Source organism: Acinonyx jubatus, chromosome E3, assembly GCF_027475565.1.
Source record: "Acinonyx jubatus isolate Ajub_Pintada_27869175 chromosome E3, VMU_Ajub_asm_v1.0, whole genome shotgun sequence".
Taxonomy (NCBI): domain Eukaryota; kingdom Metazoa; phylum Chordata; class Mammalia; order Carnivora; family Felidae; genus Acinonyx; species Acinonyx jubatus.
This window is the reverse complement of record NC_069398.1, coordinates 40,091,984-40,118,762: the sequence shown is the minus strand read 5'-3', so window position 1 is coordinate 40,118,762 and position 26,779 is coordinate 40,091,984. Positions and strand designations below refer to the sequence as shown.

At 50.0% G+C, this 26,779-nt stretch overlaps 3 protein-coding genes and 1 non-coding gene across 9 annotated transcripts in view; 2 read left to right on the top strand and 2 right to left on the bottom strand.

Annotated features, from left to right (window-relative positions):
- The window catches only part of HMOX2 (heme oxygenase 2), a 29,759-nt gene extending 24,845 nt beyond the window's left edge, over positions 1–4,914 (bottom strand). The window contains exon 1 of one of the 2 annotated variants that reach the window (XM_027043352.2): positions 4,893–4,914. The gene's annotated coding sequence lies outside the window, so the exon portion shown is untranslated. Of the gene's footprint in view, positions 1–4,538; positions 4,691–4,892 lie in introns of those variants that run through there. The other variant, XM_027043350.2, reaches the window with a different exon arrangement.
- A 4,172-nt stretch (positions 4,915–9,086) lies between these two features.
- Positions 9,087–18,509, top strand: NMRAL1 (NmrA like redox sensor 1). Of its 2 annotated transcripts, XM_027043356.2 has the most exons (6): positions 9,087–9,364; positions 9,654–9,726; positions 12,694–12,932; positions 15,309–15,558; positions 16,607–16,797; positions 18,223–18,509. In XM_027043356.2, exons 2-6 carry the CDS (start codon positions 9,687–9,689, stop codon positions 18,400–18,402), a joined length of 900 nt encoding a protein of 299 aa, XP_026899157.1. In that variant the 5' UTR covers positions 9,087–9,364; positions 9,654–9,686; the 3' UTR covers positions 18,403–18,509. The 2 variants fall into 2 exon arrangements, with proteins under 2 accessions (XP_026899157.1, XP_053069761.1); XM_053213786.1 differs by lacking the exon at positions 9,087–9,364 and having other exon boundaries at positions 9,553–9,726.
- Positions 18,510–22,687: 4,178 nt separating this feature from the next.
- Positions 22,688–22,759, top strand: TRNAR-CCU (transfer RNA arginine (anticodon CCU)). The gene has a single exon. It is a non-coding gene; the product is annotated as a tRNA-Arg (tRNA).
- A 1,480-nt stretch (positions 22,760–24,239) lies between these two features.
- Positions 24,240–26,779, bottom strand: part of DNAJA3 (DnaJ heat shock protein family (Hsp40) member A3) — a 29,357-nt gene continuing 26,817 nt past the window's right edge. For 2 of the 4 annotated variants that reach the window (XR_008294682.1, XM_027043348.2), the window contains 2 exons: positions 26,118–26,234; positions 25,325–25,464 (listed from right to left, as the gene is read on the bottom strand). Coding sequence is in view for 3 of the 4 variants with exons in the window: in XM_027043348.2 (XP_026899149.2) it covers positions 26,131–26,234 (104 nt within the window). In the remaining variant the exon portion in view is untranslated. Of the gene's footprint in view, positions 25,465–26,117; positions 26,235–26,779 lie in introns of all 4 variants that reach the window. The other 2 variants (XM_053213477.1, XM_027043349.2) reach the window with 1 other exon arrangement.

The following is a 26,779-nucleotide window of genomic DNA, read 5'->3' as shown; positions in this document are numbered from 1 at the left end:
GACCTAGCTGCCTTGTCAGTTGGCTTTAAAATGTGTAATACAATGGGAGACATCTCATGGTAAATAAACTCAGTCAATATAAAGAAGTAAACCAGGGACGCCTGGGTGGCTCAGTGGGTTAAGCGTCTGATTTCGGCTCAGGTCATGATCTCGGGGTTCATGACTTTGGGCCCTGCGTCAAGCTCTGTGCTGATAGCTGAGAGCCTGGAGCCTGCTTTGGATTCTGTGTCTCCCTCTCTCTGTCCCTCCTACACTCGCACTCTGTTTCTCTTTCTCAAAAATAAATAAACATTAAAAAAATTAAAAAAAAAAAAGAAGTAAACCATACGGTGAACAATATTACAGGGCACCTGAGTGATCACCAGAGTGAAATATCTTCCAGCATTTAAAAAAAAAGGAAAGACATTGGTACAAGCAATTAACTGTTCCAATTAAAAATTCCCCCTCCCTTCCTCCTTTCCCTCCTCCTCCTCCTCCTCTCTCTCTCTCCCTCTCTTCCTTCCTCCATCTCTCCCTTCCTACTTTTCCCTCCTTCCCAAAAACTAATCACTAATGGCACTGCTTCTCAGTACTGCAAAAATATCCTGAAAAATTATTCAGATTACAAAAGACAAAGCTTTCATCTTATGTTTTTGCACAAACCTAACAGATACAATACATTTAGTTAAAAAGCACATAACTCACACTGTGTTGAACACAAAAGAAGATGTGATCCAGAGCTCTTAATTCTCTCATTGACCACTGTAAGAAAAAAATATTGGGGGCCTTCCAGCTGGCTCAGTTGCAAGAGCGAGCACTCTTTATCTCGGGGCTGTGAGTTCCAGCCCGACAATGGGTGTAAAGATAACTTAAAAATAAAATCTTTACCAAAAAAAAAAAATTGCATTAAATGTCTATTTATAACTTTCTAGTTAACTGTGGCCAATAACACACCAGTAGGTAATTTATAATTTTTCATCTCTTTTCTCTCCAAGGAGTTACAAGCTGAATTCTAAACTTATTATAAATACACAATTCCAATTTTCTTTTTTTTTTTTTATTTTTTTTTTAATGTTTATTTTTGACACAGAGAGAGACAGAGCATGAACGGGGGAGGGGCAGAGAGAGAGGGAGACACAGAATTGGAAGCAGGCTCCAGGCTCTGAGCCATCAGCACAGAGCCCGACGCGGGGCTCAAACTCATGGACCGCGAGATCGTGACCTGAGCCGAAGTCGGACGCCCAACCGACTGAGCCACCCAGGTGCCCCCACAATTCCAATTTTCAAAAGTATCTTTCTCCTGAAGGAGTGATATTCTAGTTTTTGGTACAAAACTGATGCAGAGTTCAACTGTCCTATGAAGAGAGTCAGCTATAAAAGGAAACCAGGGGCACCTGAGTGGCTCCGTCGGTTAAGCGTTTGACTCTGGATTTTGGCTCAGGTCACGATCTCCACATTGTGGAGCCCAGCTTGGGATTCTCTCTCTCCCTCACTCTCTGCTCCTACTCTCCTCAAAATAAATAAACATTAAAAAAAAAAAAAAAAAGGGAAACCAAAAAAATCAAGGTAGCCCAAAGGCCCCAGCTGTCCAGTTATACATTTCAACAGACTTAATAAGGGGCTAGCTAAAGGCAATGAATGCCATCTTCTCCTGAGGCAATGTCATTTCTAGGGTAGCTCCTACTCCTGACTCTGGTGACACAGCATCTCACCTTACTCGCCCAAGCAATAGAAAAACGCAAAGCAACTAAGACAAAAAGAGAACCACAGATTTTCCTCCTCACATTCCCAGTTAAATGGGGTTATTTAGTGAGTGTTTCCAAGGCCCCTCTAATTTCCACACCCTCACCAGTGTTTCGCCTTAAGGTACTGTATTTGAAAGTTTTTCCAATGTCACCACGTAAACTTTTAAATGCCCAAATGAGCTATGAGCTTCTGGAAAGCTTGTGATGTTTTGTCTTGTGATGATTTTGAGGGAGAGAGAGAGAGAGAAAGAAAGAGAGAACGAGAGGGGGGGGGGAGAGGGAGAGGAAGGAAGGAAGGAAGGAAGGAAGGAAGGAAGGAAGGAAGGAAGGGAGAGAGGAAGGAAGGGAGGAAGGAAGGAAGGAAGGACATGCGCGCGCGCGCGCGCGCGCGCACACACACACACACACACACACACACACACACACACACACACACACCTGGGTGGCTCAGTCAGTTAAGCGTCTGGTTTCGGCTCAGGTCATGATCTCACAGTTTGTGGATTCGAGCCCCACATCGTGCTCTGTGCTGATGGCTCAGAGCCTGGAGCCTGGAGCCTGCTTCGGATTCTGTGTGTGTGTGTGTCTCTCTCTCTCTCTCTGCCCCTCCCCCGCTCACACTCGCATGTGCGCGCGCTCTCTCTCAAGAGTAAACATTAAAAAAAATTAAAAAATAAATAAAAGAAAGCAAGAAAGATCCTAAATAAAGCATATATTGGGGCGCCTGGGTGGCTTAGTCGGTTGAGTGTCCGACTTCAGCTAGGGTTGTGATCTCATGGTTCCTGGGTTCGAGCCCCACGTTGTGCTCTGTGCTGGCAGCTCAGAGCCTGGATCCTGCTTCGGATTCTCTGTCTCCCTCTCTCTCTGCCCCTCCCCCATTAGCGCTTTCTCTGTGTCTCTCAGAAGTGAATAAATGTTAAAAAGAATTTTTTTTTAGGGGCGCCTTGGTGGCTCAGTTGGTTAAGTGTCTGACTCTTGGTTTCGGCTCAAGTCATGGTCTCACGGTTCATGGGTTCAGGCCCCACATCCGGCTCTGTGCTGACAGTGCAGAGCCTGCTTGGGCTTCTCCCTCTCCCTCTCTCTCTGCCCCTCTCTGACTTGCTCCGTCTCTCTCTCAAAAACAAATTTAAAAAATTTTTTAAAAAATGTTTTTAAAGAATAAAGCATAGATTTACTAATGTGTATTCTTTAATCCACTCCTTGCAAAAGAAAAACTAACATTTTTATTACTGGAGTTAAAATTTTAATCGAAACACACTGGTTGGGGCGTCTGAGTGGCTCAGTCACTTGAGTGTCTGACTTCCATTCAGGTCATGATCTCACGATTGGGGAGTACAAGCCCCACATGTGGAGCTCACTGCTGTCAGTGCTGAGCCTGCTTGGGATCTTCTGTCCCCCTGTCTCTCTGCCCTTCCTCCTCTCATGCTTTCTCGAGGCGTGCTCTCTCTCTCTCTCAAAACTAAATAAATATTAGAACAAAACAAAACAAACAAACAAACAAACAAAAAACCACAGTAACACCATACCAGAAACTCAAATACACAAAACCAGTAAGCTCCTCTTTCCTTCTACTTGGAATGACAATTAACAGGGAGAGGGAAGAGAGTTTAAATGACATAACCCAACCTCTACAATGCTATTTAGGAAAGAGCGTCAGATCTTGTAGGCAAGACGACCAGGATCAAGCCCGTGTGTGGCATCGTGTCAGTTGTGCGATGCAAGTGAAGTCACTTAACCAGTTTCATCATTAATTCCATTTTATAAGTGAAAAACCTATCAATTCGCAAGGTTTTGGAAGGGGATGACAGTAAGCAGCAGAGCCTTATACGGGGCTGTCCCCCAATCCCATCCTGCCTTGTCTGGTTCACAGAGCCATGAACAAGAACAGCCACAGGCCACAACAACAGGTTCATCAGAATCCTTTTTTTTTTTTTTTTTCCCCAAGTCTATTCATTTATTCCGAGAGAAAGAGACAGGGGGTGAGAGAGCAGCCCAAGCAGGCTCTGCACCACCAGCACAGAGCCCCATGCGGGGCTGGAACCCACAAACCGCCAGACCGTGACCTGAGCCAAAATCAAGAGTGAGACAGATGCTCAAACGACTGAGCCACCCAGGCGCCCCTCCTCAGAATCCATTTAAATAGCATGACACACGGGCAGACAGCCTCCTGCAAAGACCGTGCAAGGCGTTCCTGGCAACTGCAGGCAATCAATACACCTACATCCCCGCGCCGACGAGGTGACCGGTAAACTCCCTGCCCAGACTAACCGGCTGCCCCGGGCGTGGATCCCTCCCGATCGCTGGGCGGCCGCGGGTCACCCATGAAGTCATGACAGTGACTCAATGCGCCCTTCCGAGTGAGGTGAGCCAGGAGGAAGGGCAGAGCCCGCAGCAGCCGCCACGCGGGACACGGATCTCCGGCGCCGGGCCAGGCCCGGGTCCCGGCGGGCCCACTGCGGACGAAGGCTGCAACCTCCGCCGGGGACACCCAGTCCGCACGCGGCGCCCCTGGGGTCACCTCGCCCAACGCACTCGTGACGCCGCGAGGGGCTGGGCCCAACGGGGACCAACGCTGACCGGCCGTTCGGCCTCCCCGGCCCTCCCAAACGACGCGCAGGAAGCGGGGACCCCCAGCCCAGCCCTCTCCCCTCTCACCCCGCTTCCGGCCGCCCCCCGCCCCGGCCCACTGGGTCTCCCTCAGGACGGCGCCGGGGACGCGGAGTGCCGCGTTCGGCCTGGCCCAGCTCCCGAAAGCCCGGGGGGGCTAGACTCGCTGAGGAGCCCGAAAAAAAGCCGGAAAGGGCGCCAGCTACTCACCCGCCGCGGGTCCGCTCCGCCGTCGGTAGGTCCCAGCGTCCGCGCGTCAGTCACCTACTCCCTGAGGCGCCGCGGCCGCCGCAGCCAAGCGGGCGGCGCGAGTGCGGCCCGACGTGCGCACGCAGAGGGGGCGGGTCCTGCAGAGGACACGCCCCTGCGGCGGACACGCGTCCCTTCTCGCGGGGCCGGCGGCTGCTAGGGTAGCGGGGCCCTCCGGTGAGAGTTCGTTGATAAGAGCAGGTGTTAATGACGATGCCCCGGGGCTACATGCTTTTCACGCCCGGTGTCACCACCTTTGGACTCCAACCTTGCCCTTTCTGTTCCAGCCACACTGTCTTCTCGTCATTTCCTTACCTTTCGGGCTGGCTGCAGATTAAATGACCGGTCCATTCAGCTGTTAACAAAGATGTGCGCAATATGCGGTGTTCGTGGGAGTTACTGGGGAACGGGAGACAATTTATTGAGATCTGTTAGAGTTTAGAATGGGTCTTCTCTGTGCTCAAACAATTCCACTTCTCGGTAGCTATTGGAGAGCAACGCGTGCAAGAACCCAAAGAGACGCAACAACGAAGGTCGTTGCACCATGTAAAGGGATGCATGCGCCATTTGGGTGAAAATCTGGAAACCATCTTAACGTTGTTTGAAGGAAGATGGGGTGGGGATTGACAGGGGGACATCTGTTCAACGGAGATGTGCCTCCGTTAAAAAGGGAAGGGCAGAGACCACCTTAGGATGTTCAGCAGAAAGGAAAAGCCAGATGTACGAAAATACAAAAATAACATTTGATAGTGTGTAAATTTAACCTAAAAAAATACATTGAACAGTATGTGAACTGTTTAAGGGTGAAGAGCACTGATGTCTGCAATCTACTTGAAATATATCAAAAAATAAGAAAGTTGATGAATAATAGGTGTCTTATGGATAAATATTAGCAAAATGCTTAGAATTGTAGAATGTGGGTGGTATTTGTATGGGTGTTCATTATACAGTTATTTCAACTTTTCTGTATGTCTACATATTTTCACAATAAAATTGGGGGAAAATATATCCAATATGATCTCTTTTAAGTTTTTTTTGTTTTTTGTTTTTTTTTTTAACTACACAATGTTCTTTCCACACGTTCATGTTTAGGTATCTAAATGCATCCAAAAGCCAGGAAGATTTACACACTAGAATGACAGAGGGAGGTCGAGGGTCACTTGTGGTTTATCTGTACCATTTGCATTTTTTTATGAGATGCATAAACGCATTATACATTCCTTAGCTATCAAAACCCAACTTAAGGAGCACCTGGGTGGCCCATGTCGGGCTCTGTGCTGACAGCTGGGAGTCTGGAGCCTGCTTTGCATTCTGTGTCTCCGGCTCTCTCTGCCCCTGCCCCACTCATGCTTTGTCTCTGTCTCTGTCTCTCTCTCAAAAATAAACATTAAAAAAAAATTTTTTTAAGCAACCAAAATTTAAAAATAATGAATTTTAAGAAAGTAAAAATTGGAAGTACACACTGTACTGTCCCCTGCCTCAAACACATACACAAAAAATGGAATTAAACCAAGTGGCACTGATTGAAGGAGGGGTTGCTCTGAGGGTTCAAATGAGATAATGGGGGGGAGCGCTTGTTGGGTGTAGAGAGTACTCAAAAATAAAATCTTAAAAAAAATAAGGGGCACCCAGCTGGCTCAGTCAGTAGAGCGAGCATGAGACTTTTGATCTGGGGATTGTGGGTTCCAGCTCCACACTGGCTGTAGAGATTACTTAAAATCTTTAAAAAGTAAAAAAATAATAAAATGCATGTATTTATTTTAATATACTTCACTCGTGTTTATATTTATAAATGAAGATTTTTATCTATGTGTTTATTTTGCACAACTCTCTTGCAGTCCCTTCCATGCCCTGTTATGTTATGCCTCTCTGCTCAGACTATAAAGTTTGCCTGGACAGGGCTCACCACATTAGGGCTAACTCCTACTCATTCCTTATGACTCCACATAACCATCACATCCTCCAGGAAGCCTTCCCTGATCCCTAAGCTAGGCTAACTATTCCGATTCTACTTTCATCTCCATCCCACTGGTATAATTGTCTACCATAATAGGAGAGCTTCCTGAAAGCTGGCCTATGTCTTGTTTCTCTGTAGCTCTCTTTTCCTGGCACAATGCCCAGCACTTACTAGAAGCTCAATAAGTACTTATTAAATGGAACCCAAGTGCATATTACTGTGATAATAAATGAGGCTTTTTAATGTTTGTTTTTGAGAGAGAAAGAGAAATCGGGGGACAAAGAGAGAGGGAGACAGAGGATCCTATGTGGGCTCGATGCAGGGCTCAAACTCAAACCATGAGATCGTTACCTGAGCTGAAGTTGGATGCTTAACTGACTGAGCCACCCAGGCGCCCCTATAGATGATGTTTTTCTTTAAGAAAATAAACCCAGGGCCACCTGGGTGGCTCAGTTGGTTAAGTGTCAGACTCTTGGTCATGATCTCATGGTTCATGGGTTCAAGTCCCGGGTCAAGTCCCAGGTCAAGCTCCAAGCTGACAGTGCAAAGCCTGTTTGGGATTCTCTAACTCCCTCTCTCTCTCTGGCCTTACCCCACTTGTGCTCTCTATCAAAATAAATAAGTAAAGGGGCGCCTGGGTGACTCAGTCGGTTAAGCGTCCGACTTCGGCTCAGGTCACGATCTCGCGGTCCGTGAGTTCGAGCCCCACATCCGGCTCTGGGCTGATGGCTCAGAGCCTGGGGCCTGCTTCCGATTCTGTGTCTCACTCTCTCTCTGCCCCTCCCCCGTTCATGCTCTGTCTCTCTCTGTCTCAAAAATAAATAAAACGTTAAAAAAATTTTTTTAAATAAATAAATAAATAAATAAATAAGTAAACATTAAAAAGAAAAGAAATCCAAACAAGCAGTAGGACCAGCTACAGAATTTGCACACCTGGTGCAAAATGAAAACTCAGGGTTCCTTGTTTAAAAATTATCAAGAATTTCAAGAAAGCAATAGCAGAGCCTTAAACCAAGCATGGGTGTCCTTCTCAGAGTGGGATCCTGTGCAACTGCTCAGGTTACAAGCCCGTGAAGCCAGCCCTAGTGCCCAGGTTTAATTGAGTAGCACAGGGCCACAGTAGGACACAAGGAACTCCACTGCCTTTTGGCCTTGCTGAATCTACAGCTTGGAAATCAGAGCAGGAAAGAGTGGCAGAGAATGGTGTCTCTGCCCCTGGGCTTCTGGTCAGTGGTGCGGGTGCCAGGGGTCTCTCTGGAAGTGAGCGGGCATTATTGGTAGCCTGGGCAAAAGTTTTGTCTCTTGAAGCCCCACCCAGCCCACAACCAAGTGGTCTCTTGAGGCCTGAGGAGAAAGATTTGGCTACCGACTGGTGTTCTTAGCTGAGACTCTGTGCTTCCTGTGGGACTTTATATCTGAGGAAGACTTCCTGCAAAGTTCTTGCCAATTCACCCAGCCCAGTGACATGCTCATAATGATAACAGTGGGAATCCTTCTCTGAGCTTCCCCTGTGTGTCAGGCATAAGCTAAGCCCCACATTATCTCATTTGAATTTCATTTATTTATTTCCTTTTTTAAAGTAATCTCTAAGCCCAACGTGAGGCTCGAACTCATGACCTGGGAATAAAGAGTTACATGCTCTACAGACTGAGCCAGCCAGGCAAAACTTTATACATGCATTTTATAATAAATAAAGACTGATATTTTACAGATAAATTACACATTACAAAAACATTTAAAAATGATAAAACAGGGGCACCTGAGTGGCTCAGTCGGTTAAGTGTCTGACTTCGGCTCAGGTCATGATCTCATGGTTTGTGAGTTCGTGCCTCGCATCAGGCGCTGAGCTGAAGCTCAGAGCCTGGAGCCTGCTTCAGATTCTGTGTCTCCCTCTGTCTGCCCCTCGGCCGCTTGCACTCTGTCTCTTGCACTGTCTCAAAAATAAACATTAAAAAAAATTAAAAATGAGAAAACATAAGGAAGCCTAAAATGCACATTACCTTGTGGGTTAGTTATCTCCACCAGTAGATTGGGGGAAACAGCAGCAGATTTAGTTGGGTTTCCCGGTAACTCCAGTGCCAGGGTATTTAGACAACAGGTCAATCAACAAATATTTACTGAACGCCTACGTGCCAGGTGCTCTGCTAAGTGCTGGAAATTTAGCAGTGAATACAGAGATGTACCTGATGTTATGAAGATGACATTCCTGGACGGGTCAATACATTTTGGAAGGAGTGAGTGAATGAAAGAAAAAAAAATGAAAGCTCTTATCCATTAATAAATTTTCAGGCGAGGAGCGACAGGAGAGGAGTGTTTTAGTTGAACACAAAGAAATCTCACTTTTTCTGTAAAAAAAATAATTCAAATCCGTACAACTAGAAGCAACCTCAAACATGAGTTCAGGCCTTGGGTGTTGAGAGTCGCAGATGCAGATTTAATTATCCTTAGGTGACACCTATATCTGCAAGTTCAGATGTTCGTGCAGGATAAAGACGTGCGTTTCTGTTTCTGGTCTTGGTTTTCGGCTTCCGCAGGCTTCAGCGCCAGCATCCCGCTAACCCGCTCCGCACGCGAACTCAGAAGAGCCCCGAGGCCCGCAAATCCGGTTTCTGCACGCCCGTGGGGCTGCTCGCCGCGAGAATTCTAGCCTGGGTGGGACGAACCATCCGCGCCCGCCACGGGGGTGGTGGGTCAGCTCCGCGCGCCAACAGCGCCGGGACCGTGGGAGTTCAGAAGCCGCGCGGCCTGGGGTCCCCTCACGCAGGACGGCCTAGAGGGCGTGGCTTTTCCAGGACGAGGCTGGAGCTGCGGGCGGGACCCGCCTTCTCAGGTTCCGCCCCTCCTCCCCCCACCCGCGGCGGTGGACTCGGCTGCAAATTCCGGGGCCCTTGTTCCCTCCTCCTTAGTTTCCTGCCTGGTCTGAGGCAAGGAGGTGCCGCAGGCCCGGGCCACCGCGCCGGGGTGTCCGGCGCGGAGAGGGGGCGGAGCGGGCCGGGGGTCGCGGGGCCCCGACTTCTCTCGGGCTGGCCGCCCGTCGGGCCCACGCAGTGCGCTCCCGGGGTGGTCCCAGGCGGGGACCCCTGTCCTGTTCGCCAACCCGAGCGTCCCACGGTTCCCAGGCTTCAGGGACCGCCCTTCCCGCTCCGGCCCGCATGGCGGACAAGAAACTGGTGGTGGTGTTTGGAGCCACAGGTGAGCGAGCCCAGCGCCGCCCCGCAGAGCCTGGGAGACCGAGGGGGGTGGGGGTGGGGGTGGGGCAGGGCTGGAAGGAGGGTCCTGTGGCCCGGACCCCTGACCCGGCCAGGGACCCTGGAGCAGGACCTGGGAGCACATTCTGTTTGAATTAAAAAAAATAATAATAATTAATTTAACTTCTTGAAAAAGTGACAGTTGCACATAATACCAAAATTAAATCTCCCTCCTACTTCTGTCTCAGCAACCCCATCCATCTCTGTCATCGTTTCTTGAGTATCCTACCAGATTAGATATGTACAAAGATTTTTTTTTTAATGGCCAAGTGTCTTGCCATCATGTTTTGTTCTTTTTTGTACTGTATGTTTTTAAATATGTGTACCAGCTTAAGATCTAAATCACATATACATTTCACCCATTTAAAGTGTGCAGTTCGCTGGTTTTTGGGAGCCTCGTTGGCTCAGTCGGTTAAGCCTCCGACTTTGGCTCAGGTCATGATCCCCAGGTTGGTGAGTTCCAGCCCCACCTGGGGCTCTGCACTGACAGTGCAGAACCTGCTTAGGATTCTCTTGCTCTCCCTCTCTCTGCCCCTCCCCCACTTGCTCTCTCAAAATAAATACTTATAAATATTCTTATTCAAAAAAATTTTTTAATGTTTATTACCTTTGAGAGAGGGAGAGACAGAGCGTGAGCAGGGGAGGGTCAGCAAGAGAGAGACAGACAGACAGACAGACAGATCCAAAGCAGGCACCAGGCTCTGAGCTCTGTGCTGACACAGCCGGTTGCAGGGCTCGAACCCACCACCCATGAGATCATGGCCTGAGCTGAAGTTGGATGCTGAACCAACTGAACCACCCAGGCGCCCCTCAAAATAAACTTAAAAATAAAGTGTGCAATTCACTGATTTCTGGTATATTCACAGAGCTTTACGCTCATCCTTGGCAGTTTTGGAACAAGGTCATCTCATCACTCCCAAAAGAAGCCTCACACCCACCAGCAGTTACTTTACTCTCGGTTTCTTCAACTTTCGTCAGCCTTTGGCAGCCATCAGTCTACTCTCGATCTGTAGATTTGTCCATTCTGGACATTTCATATAAATTAAATCATACACTCTGTGGCCTTTTATGCCTGGCTTCCTTGACTCGGCATCGTGTTTTTGAGGTTCATCCATTTTGTAGCAGGTGTCAGTACTCCATTCCTCTTTTATGTCTGAATAATATTCCATTTTATGGGTAGGCTGCATTGTGTTGATCTCTTCGATTGCTGGATGTTTGGCTTGTTTCCAGCTCTTGGCTTTTGCAAACAATGTAGTGAACGTTCATGCACAGGTTTTTGTGTGAACATGTTTTTAATTTTCTTGGGCATATATCTAGAGTGGAATTGCTGGATCATAGGGTAACTCTGTGCTTAGCACCTTGAGAAACTTCCAGACTCTTCGAAAGTGACTGCCCCATTTTCTGTTCTCACCAGTACTGTATGAAGGTTGTTGTGGTTCTGAAGCTTCCCTTTTCCACTCCAGGATAGGTCACGTTCACCTGTCCAAGTCATACGCACAGATCTGCCAATCTGCCAGTGATTACTTTGGCGTGGATTGATCACTTCCTTAACCAGATTCTTACCAAAGGACATCTTGTTTCTACAAATTTCCACTATTGCACGTAGTACTGCATTCACTTTTCTCGTACATGTATTTATGGATGATTTTTTATTTTCTTCCTTTTGATGATTTTACTTTTTGTAATTTTCTCTTAAGTAATCTGTGTACCCAACATGGGGCTCAAACTCACTACCCCGAGATCAAGAGTTGCATGCTCTTCCAGCTGAACCAGCCAGGCGCCCCTCAGTCTTTTAGAGAAAAGATGTAGGTAATGCTTTATTTCTTAAGCTAAGCAGTGGGTACATGGGTGTTGGCATACCTTTGTGTATGTGCTAAATATTTTATAATAGATTTATTTTTTTTACAAGTAAACTCTGCTCCCAAAGTGGGACTTGAACTCCCCGACTTTGAGTTGCATGCTTTATTTACTAAGCTGGTCAGCTGCCCTTGTAATGCATTTTATTTTTTATCTTTTTTTTTAATGTTTATTTATTTTAAAGAGAGTGAGCGTGAGCAGGGGAGGGGCAGAGAGAGGGAGAGAGAGAGTCCCAAGCAGGCTCTGCATTGTCAGCAGCGAGCCCGCTGCGGCGCTTGAACTCACAACCCTAAGATCATGACCTGAGCCGAAGTCAGACACTTAACCAACTGAGCCCCCAAGCGCCCATTTTAAACATTTTACAAAAGGTTTGATGCTAAAACATTGATGAACTTTGGAAACCGTATGCTGAGTGAAAGAAGCCAGACACAATAGCTACATGTTATATGATTCCATTTGTGTGAAATGTCCAGAATACTCAGATCCATAGAGACAGATCAATACAGACAGAAGGTACGTGAGTGGTCTGCCAGGGCTGAGAGGGAGGGGAATGGAGAGTGACTGCTGATGGGTGTGGGTTTTCTTTTAGGGGGCACGAAATATTCTAAAATTGACTGGGATGATGGTTGCATGCTCTGAATGTACAAAAAAACAAAAACCCACTGCACTGTACACTTTCCTTATTTATTTAACTTGAAGCAGTGAGTCTTACCGGTGAAATTCCAGGCAAGTCTGGTGTGTGGACGGCAGCACAAGTCTCAGCTGCCTCATAGAGGTATCTGTTTACTCTGGCTAAAATCAGCCCACTAGTATGGATTTGCCAAAATATTTTTTAAATAAATATAAACCGTATACCCTGTAAAAGGTGAGCGGATTCTATCTCAATAAAGCTGTTATTTTTTTTAACGGTGTAAGGCACTTCATGAGGATCACAGGTGGAAAGGGCCTGGGCGTCTGGCTGTAATGGAGCCTTCCCTGAGGGGCTTTGAGGGGCTTCCCCTCAGCCAGACTCCCAGGCAGGCCCATTCCCGCAGGCCTTTCTGACTCTTCGCAGGTGCTCAGGGAGGCTCAGTGGCCCGGACGCTCCTGGAAGATGGGACATTCAGGGTCCGAGTGGTCACTCGAGACCCTAGGCAGAGGGCAGCAAGGGAGCTGAGGCTGCAGGGTGCAGAAGTGGTGCGGGGAGACCAGGATGACGAGGCCAGCATGGAGCTGGCCCTGACCGGGGCCCATGCTACCTTCATCGTGACCAACTACTGGGAAAACTGCAGCCAGGAGCAGGAGGTCAAGCAGGTGAGGGCAGGGGGGAGGGCGTGGGGAGGCCGGGCTAGGAGCAGGGCATCTCACTAGGAGCTCCCTGGGAGGCAGCTCCAACTGGTTAGAAAGGGACTGACCCTGCCCGTGACCCACTGACCACTGCAGACCTTTCCCCTCCTCTTCCATGCAGTCCACCTGGACTTTAATGAGGATAGGAGGCAGCTGCTTTCTTTTCTGGTGGTTTTTATTTTAATTTTTAAAGTGTATTTATTTATTTTGAAAGAGAGAGAGTGAGCGGAGAGAGAGGGAGAGAGAATCCCAAGCAGGATCTGCGCTGTCAGCACAGAGCCCAGTGCGGGGTTTGAACTCATGATCTGTGAGATCATGACCTGAGTCTAACCAAGAGTTGAGTGCTCAGTCAACTGAGCCACCCAGGCCCCCTGATTTTTTTTAAGATATCATTCAAGTACTATACACTATGCTTTTTCAAAGTGTATAATTCAATGTGTATGTATACATATGTATATATATACACATACGTATATATATGTATATATTGTGCAGCCGTCACTGTTACCTACCTAATTCTAGAATGTTTTCATCACCACAAAAAGAAACCTTTATCGATTAGCAGTTATTCCCCATTCTTCCTTCCCCCCCGCAGCCCCAAGCAACCAATAATCTACTTTGTCATCCATTGACTTTTTACACTTTCTAGAAAAACAACTCTGTTGACCCATAATTTCCTGGAAATAAGATGCACACATTTTAATTGTATAGTTTGATGGAATTTGAAAATCAATGTACTCATATATATATTTTTAAGCTTAGTTATTTATTAGGGGGGTGGGTATAGAGGGGGAGAGAGAGAGTGAGAATCCCAATCAGGCTCTGTGCTGTCACTGCAGAGCTCAACATGGGGCTCCGTCTCACGAACAGCAAGATCATGACCTGAGCTGAAATCAAGAGCCTGATGCTTAACTGACTGAGCCACCCAAGCACTCCTAAATAAACCCACATATTACCAATCTAATCAAAATACATTTCCATCATCCCAGAAAGCCCATGTCCCCTTTGTATGTTGTATGTTTCTGTTTATTGTTTTCCACCCACATTCTCTCTAGTTATGGAGCCCAGGTGGCAGGGGGAGGAATATGGGACGGAGAACATGAGACATAGCCGTCTTTCGCTCTGAGGATGGGGACACTCTCACAGAGCCTGTCACATAGACTCAGGTATCTGTGGGACATATTGTTGGTGGCAGAAGAGAGGCCCCGGCTGTCTGTCGCTTCATCTTTCAGCCCTCCCTCGTCCATGACCAGCTGCAGCTCTGCTCTAGACATGGACCTTCCCTGCCCTGGGCTTTATTAGGGGAAAAAAAGGCCTTTGTAAAATACAGGGAGACTGGACGGGCCCACTGGTCTTTAAAGTTGTTTTCAGCCTTGACATTTTCTTTGAATCCACTTACAGGGGAGCCCTTCCCATAGAGTAGAGAAGGACAGCTTCTCTGGTTGATGGAGGGAATGTTAGGTCATTATCCTGATGGCCTGGGTTCATGTCCCGTGGCTGCCATAACCAGCCAGCTGGCTCAAACGACAGGAATTTACTCTCATTCTGGGGGCCAGAAGTCGAAAATCCAGGAACCTCCAGAAGGAGACTCTAAGGGTGATTCCACTCCTTGCCTCTTCCAGCTTCTGGTGGCTGCTGGCTCTCCTCATGGCCACCTCACCCCAATCTCTGCCTTCACGCAGGGCCTTCTCCTCTGTGTGTTCTCTTCGGTCTCTTGTAGGGATGCTTGTCATCAGATTGAGAACCCACCTGGAATCATCCTTCGTTCCACCTGCAGATTTCTTTTCCCAAGTAAGGTCACGTTCACAGGTTCTGGAGGTTAGGACATGGACACATCTTTCTGGAGGCCACCATCCAACACATCCTTATGCAGCAGGTGGTGTGGCTCTCCCTGTTTAACTGACAGTTAAGTGCATCGCAGCCCCGGGTAGCACCTGAGCAGTCTGTGTGCCTAATTGCTGAGCTGTACCACCTCCCTAGCGGACTGGTGGGGCCTTCCATCGACGGTGGCTTTACACGGAGTAGGCCGAGCTGGGAGACCTCTGTGTGGCCCTCTCCTGACCTCCCACCCCTCCTGTCATAATGCACACACGTGGGCCGCAGTTGAGCATATTGAGAAGTAGGACAACCCAGATGATCTAGAGAAGGGACGCTAAGGTAGAAGGCTCACAGTCCACGTGTGGAACCACGTGTGAGCATCGTTCCAGGAGAGGGACAAGGGTGAAGTGGTGTTGGCCTCTTTGCATCAGGCACGGTGGCAACCAGGGCAGGAGAGCCAGGGCTGTGGCTGGGGATACACTTCTTCCCTCTCAGCTCTGTGATTTCTCCTTTCCTGCCCACCAGGGAAAGCTGCTGGCCGATGTGGCCAAGCGCCTGGGCCTTCGCTACGTGGTCTACAGTGGCTTGGAGAACATCAGGAAGCTAACGGCCGGGAGGCTGGCAGCGGGCCACTTTGACGGCAAAGGGGAGGTGGAGGAATATTTCCGGGACATCGGAGTTCCCATGACCAGCGTGCGGCTGGCCTGCTATTTTGAGAACCTGCTCTCCTACTTCCTGCCCCAGAAAGCTCCGGATGGAAAGAGCTACTTGCTGAGTGAGTGCCCTTCCTCCCTTCTCGAGCATCCGCTGTCACCGAGGGGAGCAGTGGGTGTTGGAGAAAGCTGGCTAGTCCTCAGATGGTTCCGGGTCCAAGCCCTGGTTCTCTAGTGTCAGGCCTGTGACACTGGGCCTCTGCTTCCTGCTCTGTGAAATGGCCATAACTGACCTTTGCAGGGGCGTTGAGAAAATCTGCCAAGAGGCAGTGATGCGATGCTTTACAGAGCGCACTTGTTACTTTTCCTTCAGAAGTAAGAGAGTTGGGAAGGTCAGGTCCAGTGAGGTCGGTGTCCTGACCCAACCACCCCTCACCCTCTGCATGAACACAGGCTCACCCTCGCTTGAGTCCTGCCCGGCAGGGAGGGTGAGCAGTCTGGTCCTAGTGTTGGCACACTGGCACTGCCCTTTATAGTTTGCAAAGCTGGTCGGGGATCCCTCTTGTGTTCCGTCTCTGGTTGGAGCTCTGTCCCTACAAGGTCTTTGGGTGACCTGAACGGGCAGCTGCGGTGGCCCCTTCGCCTGGGCGAGGAATGTGGCAGGACCCACGTGCTCCTGGCGCTAATCTAGACATTGCCCTGCTCTCCACCAGACCACCGTGGCAGGTGGAATCACTAGTAATTCAGCACATTTATGGAGCACCTGCCATGTGCTGCTCTGGTCCAGGCCCTGGCCTTGACTCTCTAGCACTCCTGTTAGCAGACTTGGTTTTCCACGGCAGGAATTCCAGATATGACCAGGTGCCCTGGGGCCAGCGCCTTGGGAGCAGCCCCTCCATTTCCTTCCTGTTCTGGTCTTAGCCCTGAGGGGGTCGTAGGTCCCAGGTTCCCTCCACTCTATAAATGGAGTAACAAGGGCTCAGGGTGTCAACAGGGGACCGTCAGGGTGGCAGAGCTCGGATTGGATCCCGTTTCCTTACTGAGCTGCACTGCCTTGCTGCCGCCACAGACACCGGAGGGTGCTGACGTGTGCACGTGTCTGGGCGATGGGCTGGTGGGAACATCAGCCACAACCCCAGCACATCCCTCTTCCCCCCACTTCCCTCCCAGGCTTGCCCATGGGTGATGTGCCCATGGACGGCATATCTGTGACCGACCTGGGTCCCGTGGTGCTAAGCCTGCTGAAGATGCCAGAAGAATACATTGGCCGGAACATCGGGCTCAGTACCTGCAGGCACACGGCGGAAGAGTATGCCGCCCTGCTCTCCAAGCACACCGGCAAGGCCGTGCGCAGTGCCAAGGTGGGCCCCTGCTGCCCCCCGGGCCCGGGCTGGGTGATGTCCCAGCTCCCACCAGGGTGCTCCGGCAGCCCGGGTCTGGTCGTTCTGATCCCCAGAGGGAGCTATGGTTGGTAGGGAAGTGGTAGGGTATCTAGGGCTGCCCCACTCTGTGGGCAAAGTCAATTCGTCACTGTGAGCATTTGTCATGCTGCTCTTGGGAGCCACGGGTGGCCACTGAGAGAAGTTTTTGGCTTAGGCAATTGACTAAGTAGCAAGGAAGGTTTCTAGGAAGAGGGGACACTAGGGGCCAAGGCAAGGAGTGAACACACAGGGCGTGTTGGGCAGGGAAGGAGGCCAGAGAGATGGGCCCCATCCCTGCCTCCTCCTGGCCTGGCTGTGTCCCTGCTGACCCTCCGTCTTCCCCTTAGGTGCCTTGTTTCTTATTTGTCCTTCCCATTATGGAAGTAAGACTTATTAAAGTCTGAGAAACTCCCACGTTATTAAAAGACAGAAACCACCTATAGAGTTCCAAGACACGAGCAGAGCAGTGATGGGGAGGCCATGGCAGGGCATGTCTCAGTTGGGTCAGACCCCCAGAATGGGGTCCTGCTCCCAGCTCTTACAGCCCACCAGCATGCGGGCCTTGGGCACAATCCCTGACCCTCTCTGCCTCAGTAGCCTCATCTGTAAAACGGGTGGATGAATAGAATTCCCTTCCTTGGTTGTCAGAATTTAACGGAATAATCGAGGTAAGCACTTCCTTAGCGCAATGAGGTGCTCTAGAAAACGTGCCCTAAATGGCCATGCATTACATCTAAACACAAGTCTGAGGCAACCATGGAGGATTTCAGGAGCTGAGGAGTTCAGGTTCAGTTTGGTCAAGAACTGGGAACAGCTTTGGTTTTTGAGCAAGAAAGTGATGTTTGCAGAGTTCTGGTTTGGAAAGGGCTGAGAAGTTTCCATCTTCTGATCTCAAAAGAACAGCATTTATGATTTTTTTAAAGTAATCTCTACACTCACTGTGGGGCTTGAACTTACAATCCTGAGATCAAGAGTCACACATTCTTTGGACTGAACCAGCCAGGCACCCCTTGAACGATTTAAGTTGACTTAGAACAGTGGTTTTTTAGCTTTAATCTTTTTTTTTTTTTTTTTTACATTTATTTATTTATTTTGAGAGGGGGGAGACAGGATCCAAAATGGTCTCTGTGCTAACAGCACAGAGCCTGATGTGGGACTTGAACTCACAAACCGTGAGATCATGACTTGAGCCAAAGTCAGATGCTTAACTGACTGAGCCACCCAGGCGCCCCTAGAACTTTAATCTTTTTAGTAGAGGGGTTTTCACATGAATTTACTGGTAAGGACCTGGGCTGGTACTGAGTTTGCCAACAGCCGGGGTGCTAGTGATGCTGACAGACCCAAAAGACTCCCCTCTGCTTCCAGACGACCCCAGAGGACTACGAGAAGTATGACTTCCCTGGCGCCCGAGACCTTGCCAACATGTTCCGTTTCTATGCCCTGAAACCTGACCGTGACATCGAACTGACCCTGAGACTCAACCCCAAGGCCAAGACACTGGACCAGTGGCTGGAGCAGCACAAAGGGGACTTTGCTGGGCTCTGACCCTGCCATCTCTCAGCCCCGTCTGGGGGCACAGGAGATACAGTCACAGTGATCCGTTCTCGTGTTGCAAAAAGTTATTTTTTTAAATAAAGGCCATTGTTTTCACAGATGGCTTCCAAAAGAAAAGGGCTTTGTTTCAGGGACTGGGGTTGGGGTGGCAGCTGCTGAGGCATGAATATCCCAACAGGAAGCATCAAGTGGTGGAGACGCAGCCCCCTCCCTTTGCAGGGGACTCGAGGGCTGAAGACACACAACTTAAATGCAACTGTAAGTTTAGTCCGGCAGGTGGGAGACCGTGCTGTGACCACAGCCCAGAGGAGCGGCTCTGACCACTGTTTGTACTACGTTTGAGGACAGCGGGGATTCCGCATACCAACCATAAGCAATGCCTTTTGACATCGAGGCAAATACAGCCTTCATCTCCAGAGAGCTGGTGAGGCCAACCACACATTCTTTCTTGAAGCTTAAAGGCGGCAAGACCGGCCCTTTCTCCCTTTGTCTCTCCTCCCCCCAGTGGCAGCAGCCCTAAGTAGGTCATCTTCAAAACAGGCCAGGCAAAACATCTGGAGGGCAGTGACAGACCGGACCAGAGGTCACCATAATTGCACACCACTGAGGAAAAGTAACACGCTGCTTACAGCAAAGGCTGGGGAATAAAGCCAAGGAAGGGAAAGCACTGCCTCGCCTGTAGTGTCCACATAGGACCGGGAAGGTAGGGGTGGTTCAACCTCTCCTCTCCTGCTCACTTTACAGAAGAGGGAGGAACACCCAGAGAACACAGGTCAAATGCCCCAGGTTCCACGGCAGCCATGTTTTTCCTGTACAGATTTGCATATCGTCCGTCACAGCTCTTTACTACCCTGCCTTAGCCTTGGTACCTGCAGTCATGAAGACTGACAGCGGTCCCACCAAATTCATTTGATCCATTAATTGATGACTTGAAAAAGCATCTGACAGCTTACCACTGTGCCAGGTGAACAATGTTAATCAAAAAGGTTATGGTCTTTACCTTGAAGAGCTTTGGTTGGTGGGAAAACCAGATACAGATATGCATGAATAGTTATAGATTGACATAGGGCTGCAGAAAATAGGAAGCACGAGAGCACCTGGGTGGCTCAGTCGGTTGAGCATCCAACTTCAGCTCAGGTCATGATCTCGTGGTGTGTGAGTTCAAGCCCTGCATTGGGCTCTGTGCTGACATCTCAGAGCCTGGAGGCTGCTTTGGATTCTGTGTGTGTCTCTCTCTCTGTCCCTCCCCCACTTCTCTCTCTCTCTCTTGCGCGCGCGCGCTCTCAGAAATAAACATTAAAAAAAAATTTTTTTTTAATAAGCACAAATAATAATGGGAGGAGGGGGCCTGCTTTTGGGGGACAGGGACAGACTGAGGTATAAGGGGAGGGCAGCAAGCCCCTAGACAGGGCGGGAAGGCAAGCAGCATCAGCAATAGAATGTGAGAGGCCATCTGTGTCCAGCCCTATGTGATGCCCAAGTCTCCCATACCCGAGGTTGGGAAACTCACCAGCTTGGGGCTGAGTCACTGTGATGAGATCCTGGAGTGGCCTGTGGTCAGTACAGAGCCTGGGAGGAGTCCACTGTGCCCAGATGCAGAGCAAACCAGCAAGCCTGCGTCGGGTTCCAGGCGCACCTCGCCCAAAGGGATAGGAGCTGGGCACGTTGCTGAGCCTCGCCAGTCCGCTTACCTGGCCAGGCTGTTCTGAGGATGCCATGAGATCATTTGTGCAGAGCAGCGTCTGACATCCCGGGTCACTCTCCCCCTCCTTCTGAGACACATGGTCAAGCCCTGCTAGCCTCCAGTGCCCTCAGCCTGTTCCTTGCCCCCATCCCAAGTGTGGCCAAAGCAGTGGATCTCAGTGGGAACAGCCCAAATCCAGTGAAATAAATAGACAACAGGATGCTCCATGTGCTATGAGCTGTCCACACTGCACACAAAAACCAGATCCCGGGTGGTAGAACTATTCTGTAGGATATTACAATGGACACACGTCACAATAGATTTGTCCACACCCATAGGATATACACCACCAAGAGCAAACCCTAATGAAAACGTGGCTTCGGAGATAAATGATGTTCATCAGTTGGAACAAATGTCCCACTCTTGTGGAGGTGCTGATAGTACGGGAGGAGGGGGGGCTGTGCACGTGGGGCCAGAGGGTTAAAAGACAACAGTCCTATAGTATTTAAACCATCTGATCTGTAATAGACATTCATGTCAATCCTGTTCCCTTGGCCACCATCGATCCCCAAATGGGGCTGGAGAGGAACTGGCCCTTCCCATACCCTGGATACTCAAGTCGAGGTGCCTGCCTGGCCCAGGGTGCTCCTGCCCCGCCTGTGCATCACTACAGGGAGGAAGCATGTGTGGATCACAGCTCACAGAGCCCTGGGGAGTCTGGGTCAGCACCACACGGAGGGGATGACTCCTAGCACCACGACATCTGCTGGTGGAGGCGTCCCCAGCTGGGTGGATGCCACGTGTGCCTGGTTTTCTGAAATTTGGTACCTGAAATACATTAGTTCGCTGCCAACATTTTTCATTTTCTTAACTGGTAAACTATACAGAAAATTTACCATTTTAGTCATTGTTAAGTGTACATATAATTCAGTGGCATTAATTACATTCACAGTATTGTGCTGCCCTCACCAGCATCCCTCTCCAGGACTTTCTCTTCCCAAACTGACACTGTCTCCGTTAAACACTAGCTTCCCTTCCCCCCTCCCCCTGCACGAACCACTCTACTTTGTCTCTATGAGCTTGATGACTCCCAAGTACCTTATGTAAGTCGCTGCCAACATCTTAAAATGAGACAACTCCATAGCGTTGTTGATGATAGCCAAATGCTGGAAATAACCCGAATGTCTATCAGTGAATGGCTGGAAAACAGAAGTGGTCTATCCACAGAATGGAATTGACTCAGCCGTAAAAAGGAACAAGCACCCATCAACATGGATGAAGCCTGAGACATCGTATTAAGTGAAACCAGAAGGAAACAAGCCACCACATATTGTATGATCCCATTCACATGAAATGTGCAGAGTAGATGAATCCTAGAGACGGGGAGTGGGTTTGTGGCTGCCAGGGTCTGAGGGACCCGGGGAAATGGGGAAGGACTGCTAATGGAATTGGGGTTTCTCTTCAGGGTGATGAAAATGTTCTAAAATGGACTGTGGTGGGGTACCTGGGTGGCTAAGTCAGCTAAGCATCTAACTCTTGGTTTGGGCCCAGGTCACGATCTCATGGTTTGTGAGTTCGAGCCCTGAGTCAGCCTCCACAATCAGTGTGGAGCCTGCTTGGGATTCTCTGCCCCGCCTCTCTGCCCCTACCGTGCTTGCTCTGCCTCTCTCTCAAAACAAACACAACAAGATCCAATCAAATGTCTATAAGAAACCCATTTTAAAAAAATATTAACTGGGGCATCTGCGTGGCTCAGTTGGTTAAGTACCCAACTTCGGCTCAGGTCATGATCTCGCAACTCCTGGGTTTGAGCCCCGCTTCAGGCTCTGTGCTGACAGCTCAGAGCCTGGAGCCTGCTTTGGATTCTGTGTGTGTGTGTATCTTTCTCTCTGCCCCTCCCCCCCCCCCACTCACCCTCTCTCTCTCACAAATAATAAACACTAAAAAATTCTTTTAATTTTTTTTTAATGTTTTTATTTATTTTTGAGACACAGAGAGACAGAGCATGAGCAGGGAAGCAGCAGAGAGAGAGGGAGACACAGAATCCGAAACAGGCTCCAGGCTCTGAGCCGTCAGCACAGAGCCTGACGCGGGGCTTGAACTCATAGAGTATGAGATCGTGACCTGACTGAAGTCGGACGCTTAACCGACTGAGCCACCCGGGTGCCCCAAAAATTCTTAATAAAATAAAAAAATAAAATGGACTGTGGTGATGGACGCACAACGTTGGACTTAAAATCCACTAAACTGTATGCTTTAATGAGTGAATTGTACAATATACGTAACCCCAAAAATGAGGTAACTAAAATCTCCACAGAAGAATCTGGATGCCCAGCTTCTCTTGCAGAGCACCAGACGATCTGGTAACACAGGGTCTGAATTCCCACATGGCCCTCTCAGGTGGAGCCGAACAGCCACCCCCTTGAGACAGGACAGCCAGTGTCCATCACCCCCACCGCCTCCTGGGTTCTGCACAACTGGGAAGCACGTCAGGGCCCACTCGCTTTGTGTAAAGTTGCCAGCTGGCTCATCTGCGACCCTTCATGAGGATCATGCCAAATAAATACAACTTTTGGTTAAAAGATCTGGGGCGCCTGGCTGGCTCAGTCGGTAGAGCGAGTGACTCCTGATCTCAGGGTGTGGGTTCGAGCCCCATGTTGGGTGTAGAGATTACTTAAAAATATTTCTATAGATAAATAATTACAAGATACAAAGTGCGGGTTTCCCAGTGCTAAAACACGCCTTCTGCAAGAGGTGCGAGTGTTCACTTAATTCGGGGACAGGCCCCAGGGTGGCAGGAGAGCAGAGTGAGGGCAGGGCCATCCTTGGACACACGGCAGCCAAGAAGCGTGTGGGACTGGAGAGGATTCTCGTCTTTGAGGGGGGTCTTCATGACAAGGAAGGCGGAGTTCAAGTCCACCTAAACCCAGAGGCCTCAGGAGAATGGCCCAGGTCAGAAACATATCAGAGCAGAGACCCGCCGGTGTGATAGAGCCAAGGTCCGGCGCCCAGGTCTTCATCACCCACACGTGACCGTGCCTTCCCCCATCCTCCCTACCCACCTACCTTTCCACTCCTCTCAATCCCCAAAGGCTCAGGGGCGGAGTTACTTTTTTATATTTTTGAGGGCCTCGTCTCACGTTCCAGCCTCAACTCAGAGGCTGCAAAGTCTGGAGACCAACGCCTCGAGACCCTCCTGTGGGAAGAAGCCCAATCTGAGTCTTGAGTGGGACTTGATTGGGCAGGTGTTGCACTGCCCCCTTCCGGCCAGCAGGGGAAGGACGGCCTGGTGCAGCAGGGATGGTGTCTGGCCAGCAAGAAAACCACCTTTCTCTTTCAAAGTCTCCCTCCAGACTTTTGCTTTCAAAAGACAGGACATGAATGGGATTTGGCTGGACTTCTCCAGGAAGAAAACTTAAGCTGTCATGAGGCACTGCCCAGGTCCCACCGCTGGACCTGGGATCTAGGACCGTGCCGGGCCCATTCTGGTGAAGGGAGAAGCATGTGATGCTGGCACGAAGTCACCGCGCAGCCTCTTTGTGTCCACAAGGTCTTCCCCAACGTCTTCACCCGGCCCAGCAAGTGCTCTCACACCTCATGTGCACAGCCTGGAACCCTGGGATGGGTCTGAGCTATGTGCTCAGGGTCACTGCAGCTGTGCAGCCATCAGGGCTTCTGTGGGACAGCCTCTGCTGGGAGCCCAAATCAGTTAAACTACAATCAGCAAAAACTTCAATGCAAAAAAAACAACAAAATTCCTCTGAAAATAATGGAGGAGAAAAAAAAATCTAGTGAGGAAGACAGTGACATGCAGGGCCCCAAGTAGGCCAACACTGCACATCTTCTCGTGGCCCCCAAAGAAAGTTACACGCTGAGAATTCCAGAACATTCAATCAAATAAGCATAGTCTCATGGAAAGCCCCCCCGCACTGGGATCTTGGAGGGTCAGCATTTGTCAGAGCACCATGTGGCTATCATGGCGCGTGTGCTCTTGGGCTGGAGTGACTCAGTAGATGGGCGCGGCCCCAGGAAGGCCAGAGGTGACGCGGGATGGCCCCCATGTGTAGACGAACATCAGCAACCCCACTGCTGAGCCCCCTGTGAGAAGCAGTTTGAACTCTTTCAAAGAAGAATATGACCACAATTTAGGCTTTAAATAACTTTTTGCAGTAATCTTATTTACATGGATACAGAATCATTTTACATTCTTAGATCACAGTAATAGATGCTTTATTTTGTAAATTATGAAGGAAAACAAAAAGGAAACTATTTGTAAGCCTTCTCCATTAGCCTGTCTTACCAGTGGGAGGATCTGGAAGCATGTGGAGCCCGCACACCCTACAAGCTGAGACTGGGGACAGTGTGTTTTGCTCTGGCTGGACGGTGAAACCTTCAACCTCTCAGACTTTGCTTTCCTTTTCTGAACAAACATTTATAGAGACGACAGCAGTTCTCAGCACTGAGTAGTTTACACACACTTCTAAAAACCGATGTCAGCAATGTGAGTGGTGAGAACCAAGCCACTGGCAGGCAGAGGGGCAGGCCTCTGGGGTGACAGGCTGTTAGTCGGCCCTGGGCTGTAGCTGTGACCAGCTGGGGTTGAGCAGAAGGGCAAGAGTCCCCCTTAACGCCTGCCCCAGGACAACAGAACTCAACAGTCAGGGACGAGAAGCCACCCCACACAGGGTGGAAGGAAGGACTATCCGTCCTGATAAAGATCTCGGCCCATATGGTCAGGAATGACATCTTTGGGGACCCCCTTGGTACGTGCGTCCCCAGGCCCCAAGGCGCCTACGTTCCAGCTGTTTGGGATCTTTGGGACATAAACTCCGACAAGAGCACAGGGTGTCCTGGCTGAGGGGTGGAGGACACTGTGGGGTGTGCAAGCTCCAGGTTCCTCAAAAAGACAATCTGGCAGAAAAGACTCATTCCAGAAGCTCCCGGAGGTTTGCTGAGAGGGAAATTAATCACTTCATGACTCAGTGCAGCTTAAGGCTTCATTTTTAAGCTGTAAGCATGGCCTTTAATTCTTTAACTAATATCTCCACCACTTTTGATTCCAAATTAGAGTTTTAGCTCTGCAAGAAATGTCCAGTTGTTTTACTCTGCCTGAGCTAGAAGAGGCCAAGTTACCTACCCATGGACGGGAAACTTCCACCATCCCTTATGGGTGCCACGCCCTACTGCCCAGGGGCTGTCCGCTATGACTAGTCCGTGGAGAGGTGTGTTGTCACATGGTTTTGCTGTTGCCAAGGTGGTCCAGGGCCTCTGCAGGCAAGGGCGCAGTGTTGCTGTTCCAGAATCCTTCCAGGGCCCTGGCCACGCGGAGGGGCTGCTGCTCCCGGCCTAGTTCCCAGTGGACCGTTTTCCTGAGCCAAGACACAAATGGTCACGGTTCACTAGCACTGCAGGAAGAAGGCGCCCTGCGGGTGAGCTTCTGTCATCCCTGGGAAGGAGCTGCACGAGGAGTCCCAGACACCAGGGACCAGAACAAGAGAAGAGTGAGTCCCGAGACACCACAGTGAGCAAGCACGACTCGTGGCAGCCCCCTGAGGTTTACACAGCCCTGCGGCTCCCAGGCAGGGAACATGACTCCACAGGAGGTTGGGGGGGAGGGGGGTCTGAGTTCTAGGCCTGGCTCTGCTGTGACTCTCCCTCTGTGACTGTGGGCAGCCTGGTTCTCACCAGTGTGGGACGTGGCCCCCCTGGAAGCTGCTGGAAGGAGGACTGTGAGGCAGCCCCCCGTGCAACCTCTGCAGAAGTGGACATGGCAGAAGTCCGGCCGCTGCAGTCTGGTTCCGCCCAGCACCGCCGGCCAACGCCACCACCCTGCCCTGATGCAGACCTCTCCACGGGCTGGGAGGCCTGGCTCTGAGTGGAGCCAGATACGCCACACTTACACTGGCAACCCTTCCAAGCCTGGGAGCAGGGAGACGGGGGTATGATACTGGTTAAGGTGAAGGAAAACAGGGTTAGTTCACAGAGGGAAACAAAGGGGGAAGAAACCTCGGGGTTTTCCTACCTCGGCTGGGATATCAGGAGGTAAACATTTTCTTAAGTTTGGAAAGGAATCCCTCCTTGTCCTCCCCAGCCTCAGGCCTAGCCTTGCCTCCTGCGGAGCTATCCATGGTCCTGCCACCTGGGCACAAACAGCAGAAAGAACTGGGGTCAAGGGAGCCACCTCCAGGAGTCCCATCCCTGGCCCCGCCTACCCACACTGGCCACCCAGGGGCTTGCCACTCAAGAAGCCACCAAGCACCACCCCGAGAGGGGAGGGGGCGGCTCCCAGGTCAGCCAACGCGGCCTCGCCTGTTAGATGACTGAAGCAGAAGGGCCGCTCAGTGCTTTATTTAGTGTATCCCAACTGCTCCTCGAGTCACTGACCCACAACAGGGAAACAAGACAGAGAGAAGGACAGTGACCAGCTAACTCCACCTGAACAACTGTAACAACTGCCAAGTGCCACATGCCTTCCAGGTCAGGCCACGCAGATCCCACAGTAGCTCACTCCATCCTTTACACACAAATTTCACACATTAAAAAACAAAACAACAACAACAGAAACCACAAAAGCACAGAGAGAGTTATATTAGATAGTTTGCCCAAGGTCTCAGAGCCAGTAGGTGGTGGGGAGAATGGAGTTCAAACACAAGCAGCGAGGGCCAGAGCCCAAGCTCCTAACAA